This window comes from Budorcas taxicolor, chromosome 15, assembly GCF_023091745.1.
Source record: "Budorcas taxicolor isolate Tak-1 chromosome 15, Takin1.1, whole genome shotgun sequence".
NCBI classification, from domain to species: Eukaryota; Metazoa; Chordata; class Mammalia; order Artiodactyla; family Bovidae; genus Budorcas; species Budorcas taxicolor.
Window position 1 is genome coordinate 46,122,162 of NC_068924.1, and position 20,131 is coordinate 46,142,292.

The 20,131-nt window shown below is 39.3% G+C and overlaps 1 protein-coding gene across 1 annotated transcript; it reads left to right on the top strand.

Moving 5' to 3' along the window:
* Positions 1-15,463: 15,463 nt before the first annotated feature.
* LOC128060818 (olfactory receptor 52L1-like) lies at positions 15,464-16,475 on the top strand. The gene has a single exon (XM_052653187.1). It carries the CDS (start codon positions 15,480-15,482, stop codon positions 16,473-16,475), a length of 996 nt encoding a protein of 331 aa, XP_052509147.1. The 5' UTR covers positions 15,464-15,479.
* The last annotated feature ends 3,656 nt before the right edge of the window (positions 16,476-20,131 follow it).

A 20,131-nucleotide genomic window follows, 5' to 3' on the forward strand; every position in this document is an offset into this window, starting at 1 on the left:
TGAGCTATTAAACTATCCCTTATGTTAATACTACACTGTCTTGATATTGTAGATTTAAAATGTCTTGAAATAAGTCCTCTGACTTTGATAACTTCTGAATTGTTTCCAAAATTATTTTTGTTCTGTTGGGTCTTTGCATTTCAGATAAGTTTGAGAATAAGTTGTCTAATTTTTACAAACAAAAAATCTTCTGGGATTTTCATTGAAACTGCATCACATTTATAGATCAATTTGGGAGACTAGACATCTTAGTCATATTGAGTTCTCCAATGCATGAACATAGCATTTCTCTTCATTAACTTAAATCTATAATTTCTCCCAGCTATGTTTTCTAATTGTCAGTGCAAAGACTCAGATATAGTCTATCAAATTAAATCCTGAGTATATTATATATTTTGATGTCATCATACTTAATGATTTTATGAATCTAATTTTCCAGTTTTTCATAGTTATTAATACTGTGTACAAGTGCAGCAAATCAATTTTGTATTGACTTTATCAAATGACCCTGCTAGATTTACTTAATAGTACAGATCATAGGTTTTTCTACTTACAGTCATGTTGTAGTCAAGTGATAATCATTTTACCTTTTTCCCCAGAAATGATGATTTTATTTTATTTTGTATGTGATTTCATCATTTATTTTGTTAATTTGATGAATTAAATCAACTTTTTTGAATGTTAAACTATCTTTCATTCTTGGGTAAGCCTCATCTCAGTTCAGTTCAGTTCAGTCGTTCAGTCTTTGCAACCCCATGGACTGCAGCACACTAGGCCTCCCTGTCCGGTCACCAACACCCAGAGTTTACTCAGATTCATCTCTATTGAGTCAGTGATGCCATCCAACCATCTCATCCTCTGTCCTCCCCTTCTCCTGCTTTCAATCTTTCCCAGCATCAGAGTCTTTTCCAATGAGTCAGTTCTTCACATCAGGTGGCCAAAGTATTGGAGTTTCAGCTTCAACATCAGTCCTTCCAATGAATATTCAGGACTGATTTCCTTCAGGATGGATTGGTTGGATCTCCTTGCAGTTCAAAGGACTCTCAAGAGTCTTCTCCAACACCACAGTTCAAAAGCATCAATTCTTCGGTGCTCAACTTTCTTTATATTCCAACTCTCACATCCATACATGACTACTGGAAAAATCATAGCTTTGACTAGATGGACCTTTGTCAGCAAAGTAATGTCTCTGCTTTTGAATATGCTGTCTAGGTTGGCCATAACTTTTCTTTCAAGGAGCAAGTGTCTTTTAATTTCATGGCTGCAGTCATTTTAGAGCAATGATTTTAGAGCCCCCCAAAATAAAATCTCTCACTGTTTCCACTGTTTTCCCACCTATTTTCTATGAAGTAATGGGATCAGATGCCATGATCTTAGTATTCTGAATGTTGAGCTTTAAGCCAACTTTTTCATTCTCCTCTTTCACTTTCATCAAGAGGCTCTTAAGTTCTTCTTCATTTTCTGCGGTAAGGGTGGTGTCATCTGCATATCTGAGGTTATTGATATTTCTCCTGGCAATCTTGATTCCAGCTTGTGTTTCATCCAGCCCAGCATTTCTCATGATGTACTCTGGCTTCCCTGGTGGCTCAGATGGTAAAGTGTCTGCTTGCAATGCGGGAGACCTGTGTTCGATTCCTGGGTTGGGAAGATCCCCTGGAGAAGGAAATGGCAATCCACTCCAGCACTCTTGCCTGGAAAATCCCATGGATGGAGGAACCTGATAGACTACAGTCCATGGGGTCACAAAGAGTTGGACATGACTGAATGACTTCACTTTCACTTTTGACTTCGACTCTGCATATAAGTTAAATATGCATGGTGACAATATATAGCCTTGATGTACTCCTTTCCCTATTTGGAACCAGTCTGTTGTTCCCTGTCCAGTTCTAACTGTTGCTCCTTGACCTGCATACATATTTCTCAAGAGACAGGTTAGATGGTCTGGTATTCCCATCTCTTTCAGAATTTTCCACAGTTTGTTGTGATCCACACAGACAAAGGCTTTGGCATAGTCAATAAAGCAGAAATAGATGGTTTTTTGGAACTCTCTTGCTTTTTCCATGATCCAGCGGATGTTGGCAATTTGATCTCTGGTTCCTCTGTCTTTCCTAAAACCAGTTTGAACATCTGGAAGTTCACGGTTCACATACTGTTGAAGCCTGGCTTGGAGAATTTTGAGCATTACTTTACTAGCGTGTGAGATGAGTGCATTTGTGCAGTAGTTTGAACATTCTTTGGCATTACTTTTCTTTGGGATTGGAATGAAAACTGACCTTTTCCAGTTCTGTGGCCACTGCTGAGTTTTCCAAATTTGCTGGCATATTGAGTGCAGCACTTTCACAGCATCATCAAGCCCCATATACTTATCATCATGTTTATATATTGTTGAGTTTGATTTGCTAATCATTTGTAAAGGATTTTTATATCTCTGTTCATGAGGGTTATTGGCCTGGATTTTCTTGTTTTGTAAGTCTCTAATTTGTTATCAGTTAATACTGACCTCATAAAATGAGTAGGAATGTGTTCCCTCCTCGCCTATTTTCTAAAAATTTGCACAGGATTATTGTCTATTTGTTAACTGACAATATTTTCAGTAAAGACTTGATCCAGTTTCCTCCTTTTTACTTCATTGCCACAGATTTCTTCTCGGATTTCACTAATTCTTACTCATTCAGATATCATGTCTTTCTTTTCATGCCCAGAATATATGTAAGAAATCTACTAAGTCACTAATTTATTATCATCACTGCTTTGCTTAAACAACTCCCTTGTTCGTTGTCTCCCTTGAGCTCATATTTAACATGTAGTGCTATTCGGAAGAGCACTTAGGACGTGTTGCAACCTGGATCCAACCTCCCTCTTAAATCTCATTCCTCTCCACTAATCCTTCAATTTTCAGTTTTTGGCTATTCATCAAGAATTCCATACTTTAGTAGTTTTGGTGTCTTTAATGTTAATGTCTGATCCTGAAATATTCTATTCTCACTTTTCAACTTTCCTCTTAATATTGTTTCATTAGTATATCCTTCCTTGATTCCCACAGGCATAATTAGATTCTGTCTCCCCAAGGTGTTTCCATCTCTCCAAGGTGTGGCCACAGAAATCTTTGCTTGTACCTCTGCTTGCCTTTGGTGATGCTTTGCTTTAGCTTGATGTGTATCTTTCACCTGACTCTAAAAATCCATATTTCTTTCTTTCTTTCACAACCCTTAAGAGGAACTCAAGAAATACTTTTATTGATCCAGATTATTGATCCAAATCCTCTTGAATGTTCTTGGAGCTTTGGTCTTGTCCTGATCTCTTGATATTTTACCCAATTTCAGAATTTAGATGAGGATTTGAGGATTTCAGTTAGATGGTCCATGTTTATATTAATCTAATGTTTTAGTTTTAATAGTTTTCTTTTTTGGGGGCCAAAGGGCACATGGCTTGGAGGCTTTTAGTTCCCTGACCAGGGGTTGAACCTGTACCCTTCACATTGAAAGTGTGAAGTCCTAACCACTGGCTTGCCACGGAACCCCCAACTTCTCTATTTTCTGAGTCTTAAGTTCTTGTTTCAGTTACTCATCCTCTCCTTCAGTTCCACTCGATTGACCTTTGTATTGCTCCTGCCTACTCATTCCTCCTCCGATGAGGTTGTGACCTGATATTTTCTACCTTATAAAACCAATATCCTGAAGTTTAAGAGATATCCTAGCATCCTCTAAGATAGAATGATCTGTCCTAAGCTCATTGTTACCAAGCTTGGCTTCAGTGTCAGAAAGTTGAGTGCTTCACGTTAGTGTTCATAATCTTGGCTCTACCTAAAATGACACCTAGCATGTCTTCTTCCCTCTGGAACTGGGTTAGTACCCTTAGAACATGGCTTTCCTAAATGGAGGAACTGGTTCTGGGCAATCACCATTTCCAATCAAATTGTGCTATTCTCTTTTAATATAACTTGTGTTAACTTCTATCTTTCTAATTAAGGATTATCCTTCTGAAGGCATACAAATCTGGCCAAGTCCCAAACTACAAATTTTCATGTATTTGTTCTTATTTTTCCTTTGGCTTCATAAAAAAAAAAATACTTCTTTTCTTCAAAATACAAATACTTTTTTTCTTACTGGATTTGAAGAATCCATGAAGACTCATGCATACCACCACATGTTTCCTTTTATGTACACACTCAATTTTTCCAATCCTTCTCAATCCAATGCAATGTCCAGATCCTCTATTCTCTTGAATATTCTCTCATAGATTAATCTGGCACCACTTTAAGGAGTGATTTTAGTGACTGAGTTGAGTCAAGTTTAGAGAAATTGGTTAAGAAGAGACAGAGCTGAAGGTAATCTCAGTAAGGTGACATAAGATATGGATGGCAATACCTACAGGACTTGGCCTGCCCTTGTGTCTACCATTTTGAAATCTAGCACAGGAGACATTTGGCATTTTCTCCAGCCTTATTCCATGGCCAGATTCTCTCGTTTTATAAACACTGTCACCTATTAATCCATTCTTTCTCTCATGGTTCCACCTATGTCATGGGGTTATATAGGTAATACTGTAGCTGGTCCTGGTGTTGTCCCTCCCCATCTCCCTGCCCTCCTCTTACCTTCCCCAAATCAGGTTGCTTGGTGATCAAATTAGGTGGTCCCATTTCCCATCACAGGATGTCTCTCCTTGCTTCTGGTTGCAGGCCCTTAGCCCTTTCTTGACATGGCACCCTGGAGTATGATGTTCAAAATATTCCCCATTGGGGATGTTCCCTGAGGACTCAGTAATAAGAAGAGGCCTTGTTAGACCTTTGTTTGAAGAGGGGAGCAGAGTACTAATTGGTATCTGGGTGGTGGGAGTTTCACTTTGGATCCCTATAGGCAGTGCCTGAAAAGGTACCCATTAAATACTCTGTTCTTGGGACCTGACTGGTAGCTTAACTTCTCATTCCTCGTAGGTCAGTGCACCTCTTTGGTGAGTAATATTTAAGGGTAGGCCCAAGGAAGAGAGATTCAAATAGGCTACATCTACAACTTAATTTTTTCCCCAACCTTCCCAGATCTGAATAATCTGATAGGCTGTCTGGGGGTAAAAATGCATTGTATTGATAACAGTAGGGAAAAGGGGGAAATAGCACCAATATTGATGATGTGTACATCATCATAGATCTATCTAGACCTTTTGTGTTGTATATGGGCTTCTCTGGTGCCTTATGTGGTAAAGAATCTGCCAGCAATGTGAGAGACCCAGGTTTGATCTCTGGGTTAGGAAGATCCCTTGGAAAAGGGAATGGCTACCACTCCAGTATTCTTTCTTGGAAAATCTCATGGACAGAGGAACCTGGCAGGTTATAGTCCATGGGGTCACAGACAGTTGGGCAGGACTGAGTGACTAACACTTTCACATTGTGTCATATACAAGCGGGGGGAATTGGGTGTGTGAGAATTACTTCCTCCAAAGCAGGCAAACATCCTGCTGGTTCTGGCTCAATAGTAAGTTATTTATAGGTTGGCTCCTCCTTGAAGCCTGCAAGGCGAACCTTAGGGAAACATTTATGGAGGCCCCTACATCTGCCTCCAGGAATCCTTTAGCTCTAGGATTCTTAATCTTTACTATTTCCCTGATGGAAATAAAAGAGTTGAGTTTACTGAGATAGACTTTCGCTTGAGGCATAAGGTTTATAATGAGGAACATTTGCTGGGTCCTGAGGGGATAGTTGGGCCATTAGATTTAATTATTTCCTACACAGTCCTGAAGACACTGTTTAATTCCACAAAGTGGGTTGAGGCTTAAGGTTGGGCAACTTTTTGGATAATCTGAAGCAGGTGCTCAAGTGATCAAAGCCACATTTCTTGACACCTTCCAACACTCCTTCCCTCACAGCACCATATTCTTGGGATGCTGAGGAAAACAATGTGTGTTGGGAGGGAGAAAGGGAGCATTATCTGGAAGGATATACTATTTTTGACTGGGTGGCTCTGGGTTACTACTGAACAACATCCACATATGAGATGAAACTCCTTTTTTTTTTTTTGGAACCTATCATCTTTGGTCAAATCAAATGCATTGCTTCTGAATTGCCAAAGTTTCTGTTGCTCTTAATCAGATAACTCCTAATGCATCATTTACTTCTTGCAATTCAGTGACAATAAAATGACTGTTTTTAGCATTTGATAAGGAATTTTCACATATTGTATGTCATTGGATTCTCATAATGATCTTGTGAGATAGGTTTTAATATGTTCATTTCACATGTGCAGACACTAAGCCTTGAAAATGGTTAGATGTTTTGCTTAAAAAGTCACATGGCAGACATATGGCAGAAATAGTACCTCGAACCAGGATCTTGACTTCTGGTCCAGTGTTTATTCCAAACTACAGGAATTTGAGTTACTACAGGTCCACTCAAATCTCCTTATCTTCCAAGCCCTTATGCCTTCTGCTGTTATCACATAGTCTCCTTAGCAGCTATGGTTGAAGGTATCGGCAACAGTCATGTAATTTCTCTTGGAGAGAAAAGCAAAATGTTCTTGGTCATTTTAAAGCTGCACTGTTCCTTCTTATTTTAATTTCCTTTTAAAAATTGTAGTATAATTGCTTTACAATGTAGTGTTAGTTTCTGCTCTATGATGAAGTGAATCAGTTATATGTATACAATGTAATATTACTCAGGCATAAAAAGGAATGAAATTGGGTTAACTGTAGAGATGTGGCTAGACCTTGAGTCTGTTATACAGAATTGAGTAAGTCAGAAAGAGAAAAACAAATATTGTATGTTAATGCATATATGTTCCTTCTTTTCTGAACTATGCTCCTGGGCTAACTTCTGCTCCTTTCCCTCATGTTTAGAGACTCCTTCTGCTGCCACTGAAAGTATGAGAGGAACCCAGCTGTAACGTCTCTGCCTGGAATGTGAATCACTGTTATGCTCCAAAACCCTCTCAGACCCTGGGCCCAGGTCCCTGCATGTCCTTGTGCTTTTCTTTGGCATGAGAGGATTGTGGTACCGCAGATGTTGGGGGATGCTGAGAGACACCTAATCCCCAAGTCGTTCTTCATTTGCCATGCTATTTGGTTCCTGTGCTACCCACTCCTGGTCACAGTGTCCTGGGTGTTCCTCCTCTGCCCCATAGCAGTCACTGTTCACTCAAAGACTAGATGATACCTCCTAGCTCGTGCATCAGTGGATGCGAGTTCTTGTCTGATTCTGTCACTAATAACTCTGGGGTTCTGGGTCTTTTACTTATTTCTAGACCTTAGTTTCCTAACCTACAAAATGACGGTTTGAGCATAGTACATGTTGAGGATATGTATAATTCTGTACACTTTATGTGACTACATGAAAAGCTGAATTGGAAGGTATAGCTGATCATTTTATTTCCTGTTCTTAGCAGTATAGCTGTGATATAGTTTTTGACTTTCATATGATTATTATTAAAAAAGTTTCTGTTTATTCCAGGTCACCACAACTCTGAACTTTGTGTCTACCCCTGTACAACACCACCTTGAAGGAGAGGGAGATACAGGAGGTGGTGAAATCAGATCTCTATTGAGATTTTGGGGAAAGAAGCAAGATATACATTTGTGAAATGATTGGGGAATAACCCAAGGAAGAATCTAATCAATGTTGGAGTCATCAGGGACCATTTATTCCATAACCTAGAAGTCAGTGGAGTTTGGAGAAGTGGAATGTCTCCAAATTGAGGAGTTTTCCAGGTGTTAGGATTTGGGGCAGTTTCAGATGAAGGTTGGTTATGTAAGAGTTATGTGAGGTCTGTGCTAATTAGATCAATCACTAGCATTCAGAATTTGGGAATAAGAGCATGATGGGAAGGAGTTTCATTTACAACAGTTCCTGGGCATCTCCTTGAATCTGTGATTTGCTTAAATTATGTGAATTGCTCCAGGTCACAGATATAGTAGGAAGTGTAATTCTGGAAACTGGTTTCTGCTTTTTTTTTGTTCAATGCATTTCCCACTGGACCAAGCTGACTTGCCTCTTCCGTGTTTAAAGATCTTGCAGAAACATCGACATAATTGAAAATTACTTTTGACTATTTTCTTAGAATAATAGGGGAAGACTGATGGTGATGGTGGAGTTAGTGAGACCACATATTCTGAGCTCCTAACCTTCTCATTGAATTTAACTTGCTTGCCTTTCCATGCAGGGGCACTTCACACTTCTAAGTGAGATGACCACCATGACTTTTTCCAATAATTCTCATCTCTTCTCACATACTTTCTTCTTGGCTGACATCCCAGGACTGACTGCTGTCCACATTTGGATCTCACTTCCCTTTTGCTTCATGTTCTTCCTGGCAGTAACTGGGAATGGTGTCCTGCTTTTTGTAATCCAGACAGACAGAATGCAGTCTTCACCAGCCCATGTTTTTATTTTCTGCCATGCTCTCCTTTGTTGACCTGGTTCTCTCTCTCTCCACTCTGCCCAAGATGCTGGCCATTTTCTGGTTTGGTGCTATAGCCATCAGCTCCTACTCCTGTCTTTTCCAGATGTTCTTCATCCATGCATTCTCTTCCATGGAATCGGGAGGGCTGGTGGCCACGGCCCTGGACCGCTTTGTGGCCATCTATAACCCACTATGTTATGCAACCATTCTTACCCTGGTAGTTGTTGCCAAGACTGGAGGCCTGATGGTGCTTTGAGGTGTGGGTTTGACCACCTCCTTTCCAAGCCTGGCCCCTCGGCTGTCCTACTGTGGCTCCCACACAATTGCCTACACCTACTGTGAGCATATGGCAGTGGTGAAACCGGCCTGTGGGGCCCCCACCATGGATAACCTCTCTGCCTTTGCTGTGGTGATTTTTCTTGGTGCTGGGGATGTGGCCTTTATTGCCTACTCTTATGGCAGATTGTGAGGACCTTGATTCATTTGCCTTCATCTGAGGCACGTGCTAAAGCAGACAGCACACGTACGGCACACGTACGTCATTCTCTTTTTCTACGGACCAGGCTTTCTTTCTGTAATCATGCAGCACTTTGGCCAACCCACAGCCTTTGCTGTGAAAGTCATCCTTGCCAATCTCTACTTGCTATTTCCCCCTGCACTGGACCCCATTGTCAAGATGAAGCAGATCTTGGAGCACCTGTGTAAAATTCTAAGTCTCAACTGTATTGATCCCACCTGAGTGTAGTTCTCATTAGTTGGACCTCGGGGGCCAAGGTGACCCTCCACTGTGGGATGGGAGCCCCATAAGACCATGCTACTTACCTGGTGGGGACAAAGAAGAGAGAGCAAATGAAGTTACCCTGAGTGTTTAGAAGTTGGGAAATCTCTTCTGAGACCTATGGTGTTTAGATATTTGGATGAAAATCGAGAAGGGCTGGGGAGTATCAGTTGATCAATCAGCAAGTACTTCTTTGGATACCTTTTCCCCTAAAAGTTTGTTATTTACTTGTCTTGACAAAATAAGTGCATCAGGTAATTAAGAAATAATTAGACTTTAATAGACCTGGATCAAGTGACTCAGGAGTTCATATGAAAACATGGGCCACCTCCGACCACCATGACGCTGACACATAGCCTGTCTGTGGAAGCAGTAAGGCTCCCTCTATCAGAAAAACTTTGGCATCACAGAAACTGGGGTGGCAAATTCTGGAGATACTTTAAGTCTTAAGATTATGAGAGAAACTGTAAAATATTCATGTTCCATCTGACCCCAAAATTGCTATAACATTTGAAATCTTTATTCTTTGTATTTTTCTAGCCTGTTTTTGAGATGGCTGACCTTCTATGGCTCTTATAGTATTATGTATTTCTAACTTCTCAGGTTAATACTAATTCTTTATTTCCTTATTTTTAGTCTCTGGTACAAAGACCTGAGTTAAAGTTTATTGCACACAATAATTATTGTTCTAATTCTTGCTTTGTTTGTTTATTTTATGTCTTCATTTCTAACTCTCTTGCCCATTGTCTTCTAGTTTCTACCACTGGTTCTCACTGTAATGTTTCTTGTATGCTGTTAAGTATTTACATACTCTTGCAATATATGTAGTGTTGAGTGAGTGTTATATATTTGTAATAACATGTTACCTTCTTTAGTTCTTCACGAGTCCAGCTTCCTCCAGTTATGTATTGTCAGGGCTCTTCCTAATGGAAATGCATCATCCTGTCCTTTACCTTGACATTTCTACTCATCTTGAATTTCAAGTCAAACCTCACCTTCTTGAGGAAGAGTTTTTTGAACTAGATAAGGTCACCTGTTTTTTGAACCCAGAGCTTTGTGTGTATTTCTCTCATTATCCATCACAATATACGTACTGATTGAATGAATGATCTCTGTCCCCCATCTTTAGTAAATTGTAAGTTAGATGTGTTGTTTTCTTATCATAGTACCTGGTATATAATAGGCTCTCAATAAATGCTTGTTCAATAAATACATCTCATTCTTTTCATGGACTGTGTCATCACTAGCATATTTCCTCATCAGTCACATTGTGTTTTTTCATAAATAAATACATAAATCTTCATAAGTGTAACAGTAGGTACTAATACATTTTTATTGGAGAAATTAAATAAATTTTCACAAAAATGTCATTGCCATTGCAATCACTATTTATAGTACTGTCTTCACTATCATTGTCATGACTAAAGGCACATTAACTGAGTCTTTTCATTTGTTATAAGTTCAACTGGTGGTATTTTGGATACTATATAAACATATTAGAGGACATATTTACAACACAGAATCTGCTGTGCAGAAGCAAGGAACAAAGAGAAAACTAGCATTTGTTTTTCTTCTTTTCTTTATTTGCTCTCCTTTTCTTCATTATTTTCTTCTTGACCCTGAGTATTTGCCAGGCTGTCAGTGTGATGATGAAATGAACTTGAAAATATAGAAATTATGATAAAATGTGACAGTGCTATGGTAAAGATTGGTTCTAAGTTATAGAGTATTAATTCTCAATGGGAGGCCATGGGAAGAGATGGGACATGGGTTAGACTGGGTTTAGACTGATGCTATAAATGACCAGAATTTAGAGACTATGAGCCTGAATTGTTGGGTGGGTAAGTGGACCAGGATTAAATTTATGGTCCCTATGGGGAGTCTGCCTCAGTCCTTCTCTGAAGTGGCTTCTGTTCTATGCACACTGTATGATCCGATATTTTTCTCTGTTAAATATTAATCTTCAATATTATTAGTAAGAAGAAAGCTTTTCAAAGAAAGGGCAAAAAGAGAGGACCCCCTTTCTCTTATCCCTGCTCCACTGATAGAAGTGGAAGAAAGATCGGCAGAAGAGAGGGAGCAGCCAAAGCTGCTCCATCAAAGCTCCATCAGAGCTCAAAGCTCTCTACTGATGGTAATCATCACTCAAACCTCCATCCACCTAAGGTATCTCCCTCTACAGCCCTGTGGCTGCTCCCTCTTTGTATTGATATTAGTGTAAAATTTTGATAATATGAAAAGCTCTTGTTGTTTTCCTCTTATTCTGTGGTATCCTGAAGCTTAGAGAATAAAACTGCATTATACATAAACTCTGTCATTTAATGTCTACTAAATGTGTATGAAGATGGTACTCTCATAGTTCTCATATTTTTTGAATGAAAATGTTACCCTTCCTACTAAGTGGGGAACATCCATTTTCTCACACCTTTTTTACCTCTGATTTGGAATTGAGTTTACTGTTCTTGTTCCCAAATGCAATGTTCAGTTCTTTCTTTCTTTCTTTCTTTTTTTTTTTTTTGTAAAAACAGACTAGCAAACAAACAAGCACAGACTGCTGCTTTCGAGGTTCATGTCACTCATGCATATCATCCTCTACCTCTCGCTGTTACTAATATCTCTTCTTTCATCAAATGATGACTTAATCAATATCTTCTTTATTATTTGGCTACCCATAGTCCTGGAGGGAGACTTCAGGGTGAATGATCCATTGAACACTCTAGGTTTTCTTATTCTTCATTTCTTTATTACCAAAAGTCCTATCTCATTTACAGATTCCCATGACGTCTACTTATACTTGAACCTCATTAAAGATTGCTATGCTTGTTTCCAACAGATGTCCCATCATCTACGCACCATTCCTTCCTATCCACACTCTTAGTATGAGATTTAATAATGAGATTCTGATTGTGTTTCAACCTTCTGCTTAAAATCTTCATAACTTTCTGCTGCCCTTTAAAATGACCCAAAACGTGCATGTTACAGTCTTACTTACAGGCCAGGCTAAATTCCTGAGAACTACATTCCCCAATGTCATGATTTCTTCAGGTCTTTGACAATACCAAGCTCCCTTCTCTCTTGCCTCAGGAATTTTGTATCCTCAGCTTGCTCTCACCCCTCTCTTTACTTTGAACCCATTCTTTTGGCCATGAACTTGAATTTAGGATGGCTTCCCTGAACTCTCCAGGCTGTGAATGTTCTCATAAAACACTTTAGTTTTGACTTATAACACTTATAACTTCTATTAGTTATTCTTATGATCATGTATTTAAAAGTATCATTCCATGATCTGTGATCACAAGGACCATTTTATCACGTCAGCTGTTGGTGGCTGTTTTTTTGTCCAACATCTATTAGAGCACTTAGATTTGGTAGATATTTAATATCTATTGAATAAATGAATAACTGAGACTTCCTGATAGCTATAAGTGAAATGTTTGTAGACTGGAAGAATGAAAAGACTGCACTAGAAACTGTATCCCAAAGATGAACATGGTCCCTGGGGTGGACTGGTAGCTGCTTTATCTGAGATGGGACCAAGGGAAGAGTTTACCTGGTGATGGAAAGATATGATAAAGAAGATCTTAGCCTACCTCATTGGAAACTTCCTGGGATGAGTTGTCTAAGATGTGTATTTATCCTATACTTGCTATAGTATTGAAGTTGATGTTTGTATGCTTGCCACAATTTCCCAAACAGAAGCAGAGTGCTCAATTCACCTGAGACAGGTGGCATTCATCTTACGTTAGGTTCCGTAGAATAAACCTAATGCAGAGATTTATATGTAGGTGGCTTATTTTGAAGTATGCTTGGAAATAACACCTGTCAAGAGTGAAGGAAGCAGGATGAGGCAGAGAAAGAAGTTAAACTGTGATCCAGTTATCCCAGATGCTGATGTTGATTCCATAGGGATGCTCTTGAGCTGGGATGGTACTTCAATGTTGTTTCATATAGGAGAAAATATGTCAGGATGTTGTATTTGTACATAGACCAGTCATTGAGCAAGATCTACACTCAGGAAAGAGAAGCAATTTTGTGTGAATCAGCTCTTTGTCCAAAGGAATGGCTCAATTATGGTAACTTTTAGCACACAACATTCACAATAGATGGAAGATAGAACATACTGAAGTACAAAATCCACCAAAGTATTTATTGGGTCTGAGTTTGACCTGTGAATATGAGAAGTCTGAGCTTACACAGCAATGTGGGGTTTCTTAGCTTCCTGAACATGAAATTTCTTATCATAGTAATCAGGATGTACAGGCTTAGAAATGATGACCAACACTGGACCAACATTAGCCATCTGTTCAGGGGTAGGTACGACTCCTTGCTTACCCAATCAGCTATCCTGGGACAGCAGACTTAGCTCTGTGTGCCTCTAACCAATTGGGAGGTTACCTTTGGCTCTATTCAGATGGGTTTGGGTGGCCTCTGGGACCTGCCAACTGGTAATAACATCTTCCCTGCTCAGTGCCTGTTCACAGTCACCAGGACTGCTATGGAGAAGTATCATAATAGGCTTTGCCTTTGAGGTAAGATTACAGAACCAGCTATGAGTTTGTGTATAATTTATAGTAAACCGATATACATCACTTAATTAATATTTATAAACACTTGTAAGACATAATATTTGCTGTACCATCAGATGAGGCATCATAGACAGAGAGTTTAAGTATCATACCAAGATTTCATTTAGAATGCGAATGGTGCAGAATTAAACTTTTAATCTGTCTTCCTGCACAGCTTGTGTTAGCCTGTTACATCATGAAGTCTCTGCCAGCTAGCTGATAATTATAAATTTCAATAAGACATGGTCCTTTACTTGATATAAATCATTAAGACACTGAAAGAATTTCTATGATACAGATAAAACAGAAAATTGTGGATGAACAAAGAAGGATAATAAAATAAAATGCCCATAACTCAATCAGTGGTTCAAACATAGTCAGTGAATTCTTTTTAAGAGGCAGAAGACAGTGGACTCTGAAGTTTGAAGAAACAGCAATTCAGATAAAGAGGAGGACAAAGAATACTTAAAAAGGCCCATGTAAAATAGGATGGTATACTCATATAATTCGAAAAACAAGTAAACTATACATGTGGGAATATTTTAAGTGCAAGTCAAACTGATACAAAAAGATAGACTTTGAAAACCTTGTATACCAGTCATAAATGTAGGTTTTATTTCACAGATTAAATGAACTAAAAAAACTTAACTGTAGGAGTGACATGATGACATCTGCATTTTAGATGCATTTAAGAACCCTTTGGCTTGAGAATAAAGAGTGGATTGAAAGGATAAGTGACAAAAGCAGAGAGATTTAAGGAAACAATCCAGTTTGGAGGAGTAGGGAGTATGACCTAAACACTGACATTGGGGGTTGAGAAAAAGAAGTGGATATAAGAAGGGTTAAAAATCCAGTCAACAGATACTGTGATTATGTAAAAACGATGAGAGACAGAATTGTGCATGCTCAGGCGTTCGCACTGAGTAATGTCGGAATCTCTGTAGCCCACCAGGCTCTTCTGTCCAAGGGACTTTGTAGGCAAGAGAGACATAATAAGCAAGGGTAATTTCAAGTTCGTATATTGGGTTGGAAAGGTTGACAGTGATGTAATTCACAAAAACATGGCAAAAGTGAAATAGAGCAGATTTAGGAAGAATAGGTAAGTTAATTCAGTCTTGAATATGTTGAGCATGTGGTACAGATATTTAGGAAGCAAGTGGAAAAGTGGATTTGTGTTTCAGAAAGATATCTGACATAAAAAAAGCTGTTTGGAAGTATATAAATTAAAGTATATAAATACTTAAACTCATGTGAGCTCAATCAGGGATAAAGTACAGAATATGGAAGAGAGGAAAGAGTGAACCCTTGGAATCAGCAACATATAACTAACAAGTAAATGTAGAAAGCGGTGGACTGGGGATATAAGAGAAACACTGGTGGAGGGCTAAGTCATGGAATCTGAGGAATACTAATTTAAAAAATAGCAGACTGATTTATAGTGTTGATCAATGCCAAGGGGCAAAAAAAGAATTCTTCTGTGTAGACACTGTCAGACTAGAAGTAATTGAATGTTTGAGTTTCAACATATCTCTAAAAGCAGCCTATGCTTACCCTTATCCCTTAATGAAACTAGTCTCTCTTAATTAAGATATGTGGATATCTTGCCTTTGCTAAATTATCTGAAGAAAAAGAGATTTTCCTCCTAGTATCTGATTTTATTCTCTTGTGTTACAGTTTAAACTTCTTTCTTCATCTCATGAAGATGGTAGCCAGATCTGGACAATGTGATAATCCATAAAGAATGAAGAAATCATGATTTTGGTTTTTTTTGCCTCTTCTCTTTCCAAACCATTGATGAAAACCCTGAGTAATTCCAGCTGGAGGCCGGTCCAGCCATCCTTCTTCCTGATCGGCATCCCAGGTTTAGAGGAAAGCCAGCACTGGATAGCACTGCCGCTGTGTGTCCTTTACCTCCTTGCCCTGCTGGGCAATGTCACCATCCTCTTCACCATCTGGACTGACCCATCCTTGCAGCAGCCTATGTACCTCTTTCTGGCCATGCTCTCTGGCATTGACCTGGTCCTGGCCTCCTCCACTGCACCCAAAACCCTTGCAGTGCTCCTGGTTCACGCCCATGAGATCGGGTACACCGCCTGTCTGGTCCAGATGTTCTTCATCCACGCCTTCTCTTCCATGGAGTCGGGGGTACTTGTGGCCATGGCTCTGGATCGCTATGTAGCCATCTGTCACCCTCTGCACCATTCTACCATCCTGCATCCCAGGGTCATAGGGCGCATCGGGATGGCGGTGCTGGTGCGGGGGATGCTCCTCCTCCTCCCCTTCCCCATCTTGTTGAGGAGACTTGTCTTCTGCCAGGCCACCGTCATAGGCCATGCCTACTGTGAGCACATGGCCGTGGTAAAACTCGCCTGCTCAGAGAGCACAGTGAACCGAGTCTATGGGCTGACAGTGGCGCTGCTTGTGGTTGGTCTAGATGTCCTGGCCGTTGGTGTTTCCTATGCCCTCATCCTGCGGGCAGTGCTGAAGGTACCAGGGGGTGAGGCCCGACTTAAGGCCTTTAGCACATGTGGATCTCACATTTGTGTCATCCTGGTCTTCTATGTGCCTGGAATGTTCTCCTTCCTCACTCACCGCTTTGGCCAGCAGGTGCCCCATCACGTCCATGTTCTTCTGGCCACACTCTACCTCCTGGTGCCACCTGCACTCAATCCTCTGGTCTATGGGGTGAAGACTCAGCAGATTCGCCAGCGAGTACTCAGGGTGTTTGACATAAAAGGACAGATCTGAACACATCTCAATCATTTTCTTCAAAGGTTCTTTCCAGCCATGCTGCCAGGAGCCCATGGTTGGTGTTGGCCAAATGGATAGAGTCCACTGCTATTGTGAGAAGTCCTTCTGGTTGTAATAGTCTCATGGCAAAGAACATCATGAATACTTGGCTCCACGGCTGATTGGGATGTGCCTAGAGAGCCTGATTGTGAATATATCCTCCGTTCTTTATTTCCTAATCCAAACATTTCTCTATTCCTGGTGATGGAGGGGTTCCGGGTTAGGAGACACACACGCTGGCTCTGGGTATGCCATTTTCTCTGTCTAATGATTGACTGTGCAACATCTCCTAGAGTGTGTATGGAAAGTTCCAATGTTTGTCTGGTTTTAGTTCTGAGTGTCATCAAAATTTGTAAGTGCTATGAGCTTCAGGTCACTAGGCTCCTGTGTAGTAAGAACATTTCTCAAATCATTTGAGACAGTCACAATGTGAGAAAATACCTTTTCTTGAAATAATATGGGTGTTATTTATTTAAAACAAACTTATGTGGAGCAGATACTGTGATAGGGAATAATGTGATATCCCTGTATTTAATGAAGAACCACATGTGAATAGTGATTTTCTTTTTAAAAAGATCTGTTGTATTTCAGATTTGTTACATTTTAATTTATTTTTCTTTGGATAAAGAAGGAATAAGATAAAGCATTGAATTTATGTATTTGAAAAGTATTAATTTAACCAAGAAAAAGTAACCATGTAATTATTTGTATCTCACAACTATAATGTATGCTAGAATATGATGTTGATAAACATAGGTTTATTAGTAAATTTAGAAGCAGTTATGCCGCTTAAACTGAGTTACTCTTTCTGAAATGTGGATATGGAGTGATTTCAATGAGGCCTCCCTCCATCTCTGCTAACAGGAGCTGGGTAAAAAGTTAAAAGAGGATTGTCATAATTGATTTGTTGCCTGTTTGTAGGATATTGCCTTAATATTGATCTTAACTATTTTGAGTCCTTAAAAAAGTTACAATGTTTTTTAGTCCTGGAAGAAATCAAGTCACTGGTACCTAGAAGGAAGATGCTCAAGTGATCAGAGTATCCTATCTTGAGATTCCATCATGGTAGAAGTGGTAGGGTAGATGGTTAGTGTTTCCAATTTCTCCTTTCTTTGTAAATTTTACTTCTAATAAGTAGTTTTCTATTATAAAGCTGAGTATGAAGTCATTAATTTGGTTGTCACACGTGGGTGAGTAAAGGAGGATAGGTCTGAGTTCTTATTGCAGGAGGGATTGCATATTCTCATCACTCGGATTTAAACTATGGTAAAATTGTCCTGGGAAGCCTATGCTGTATCACACACACTGGAAAAGAACTACTTTGACACTAGAGGTATTTAGTTTGAGTAGATTACAAAAGGAGTAATTTGCTTTGTCCTTCCATTTATACCACTTTCCAGTGCTTGGAATGTGGATGTGAAGCAGCTTGCTTGGATCAAAAGATGGAAATATGTGTTGAAGATGGCAGGGCTACATTATAGAAAAGTCTGTGTCCTGATTCTTCTTGGGCCACCAAACCTGACTTAAATCTCTGACAAAAATGAACTTGAAGTTGGTTTAAGCCACAGTATTTTTTTGGGATCTTTGTTACAACAGACTAACCTATAGCTTAAGCAGTATATAATTTTCATCTCAGATCTTTCTAGTAGTATACATATTTCTTTGCCTGAAGGATGTCTTTAAAAATTTCCCTTTGAAAAGATTTGTGGTTCTTGTCTAAAAATCTATTTATTTTACTCACATCCAAGTTTAGTATGAGAAAATTATTTAAATTATTTTATTATTTAATTTCCTACTGTGTTCTCTGGTATATCCTCTATTTCATTCCTAGCAGTGTTTACTTGTACTTTTTCTCTTTTCCGTGATTATCCATGATAAATATTTATCAATATTATGAAAGTATTTCACTGTGTAGCCATTCAGCTAAATGTTAGTACTGATGCTTTGGATTAACCTTCTTGTCTTTCCTGCTGGTTTACTATCTCAGAATTAACTGATTCTCTCTGGCCCCACAGCAATGACAGGGCTTGGAGATTCAGCAACATCTCCTTCATTTATAGAGGGAGCTGGTTTCCTTGCCACTTTGTGTGCACAGGATACTAAAGTGACCCATCTCCTCTGACACTACAAGAATAATTTCATCAGTTCACTGAATGATTTTTCTTTTATGTTATTATTTGTTCTAAGGTTGGAGCATTCCCTAGATCTCTTAATAAGAACATTTCCTATCTCTGAATTGAACTTCCCTGGTGGCTCAGACTGTAAAACGTCTGTCTACAATGCGGGAGACTCGGGTTTGATCCCTGGGTCGGGAAGATCCCCTGGAGAAGGAAATGGCAATCCACTCCAGTACTATTGCCTGGAAAATCCCATGGACACAGGAATTTGGTAGGCTACAGTCCATGGGGTCGCAAAGAGTTGGACACGACTGAGCGACTTCACTAACTTCTTTACCCTAACTTATAATTCTACCATCCACATTTACATTGGTTTGCAGATTTTTTCATTTTGTTTTTTCTATATTTCCAATCCAATTTGACTTATGGATCCAGAAAATTCAGAAAATATTTGAACTAATCGTTTTACACTTCCCTGTATCCTAGAACTGTTATTGTTATTTTTATAATTCTTTGTCTATTAAATGAGACTTTTGGGAGAGAGAGAAAGTACATCATATTTTCAATCCAGCATCCTGAATCAGAATTATTACATTTTAGATTTCATTTTTGGTATTAGTAGTTTTGTATATAGCTTCCATTTTAAGCCATAAGCTTCTGGTATATAGGAGTCTTTTGTGTTTCATTTACTTCTCAAAGATAAGTGTCTGACTTAATCTCCAATGCAAGAAACATCTTCAGTAATTGTGACACAGGATGAATGCACAAACTTGGTACCTCTACAAAGAGTGCTTCTTTTATTCGGTTAGTAATTTTGGTGTGGTTTTTTGTTTAGGAGTAGGAATACAGATCTCTCATCCTAGAATTAGATGTTCCTTAACTTGGTAGAAACAGAGTGCCTCTTTGAGAGAAAAAAGCTCAGGAGTACTGCTGGAGACCAGAAGGGCAGGTTTTCTACTCTTAATCCTCTCTGTATTCTTAGTAGTAGTGATCACTCACAAGGAATTAAAGAGGGGCTAAAGTAATGTATGGATGTTAAAGTTGCTCTATAAAGAAAGCTGAGGTACAAAGAATTGATACTTTTGAACTGTGGTGTTAGAGAAGACTCTTGAGAGTCGCTTGAACAGCAAGGAGATCAAACCAGCAAGATAATCAACCCTGAATATTCATTGGAAGGACTGATGCTGAAGCTGAAGCTCCAATACTTTGGCCACTTGATGCAAAGAACTGACTCATTGGAAAAGACCCTGATGCTAGGAAAGACTGAAGGCAGGAGGAGAAGGGGACAATAGAGGATGAGATGGTTGGATGGCATCACTGGCTGAATGGACATGAGTTTGAGCAAGCTCCGGGCGTTGGTGATGGACAGGGAAGCCTAGCATGCTGCAGTCCATAGGGCTGCAAAGAGTCAGACATGACTGAATGACTGAAATGACTGAAAGAAATAATAGAGCTTAATAACTTCCATATGCATAGCTCTCCAGTGAGTCATGACTG

Excerpts from the sequence above, each read along its gene's own strand:
- LOC128060818 (XM_052653187.1), top strand. The coding sequence starts at position 15,480 with ATGATTTTGGTTTTTTTTGCCTCTTCTCTTTCCAAACCATTGATGAAA.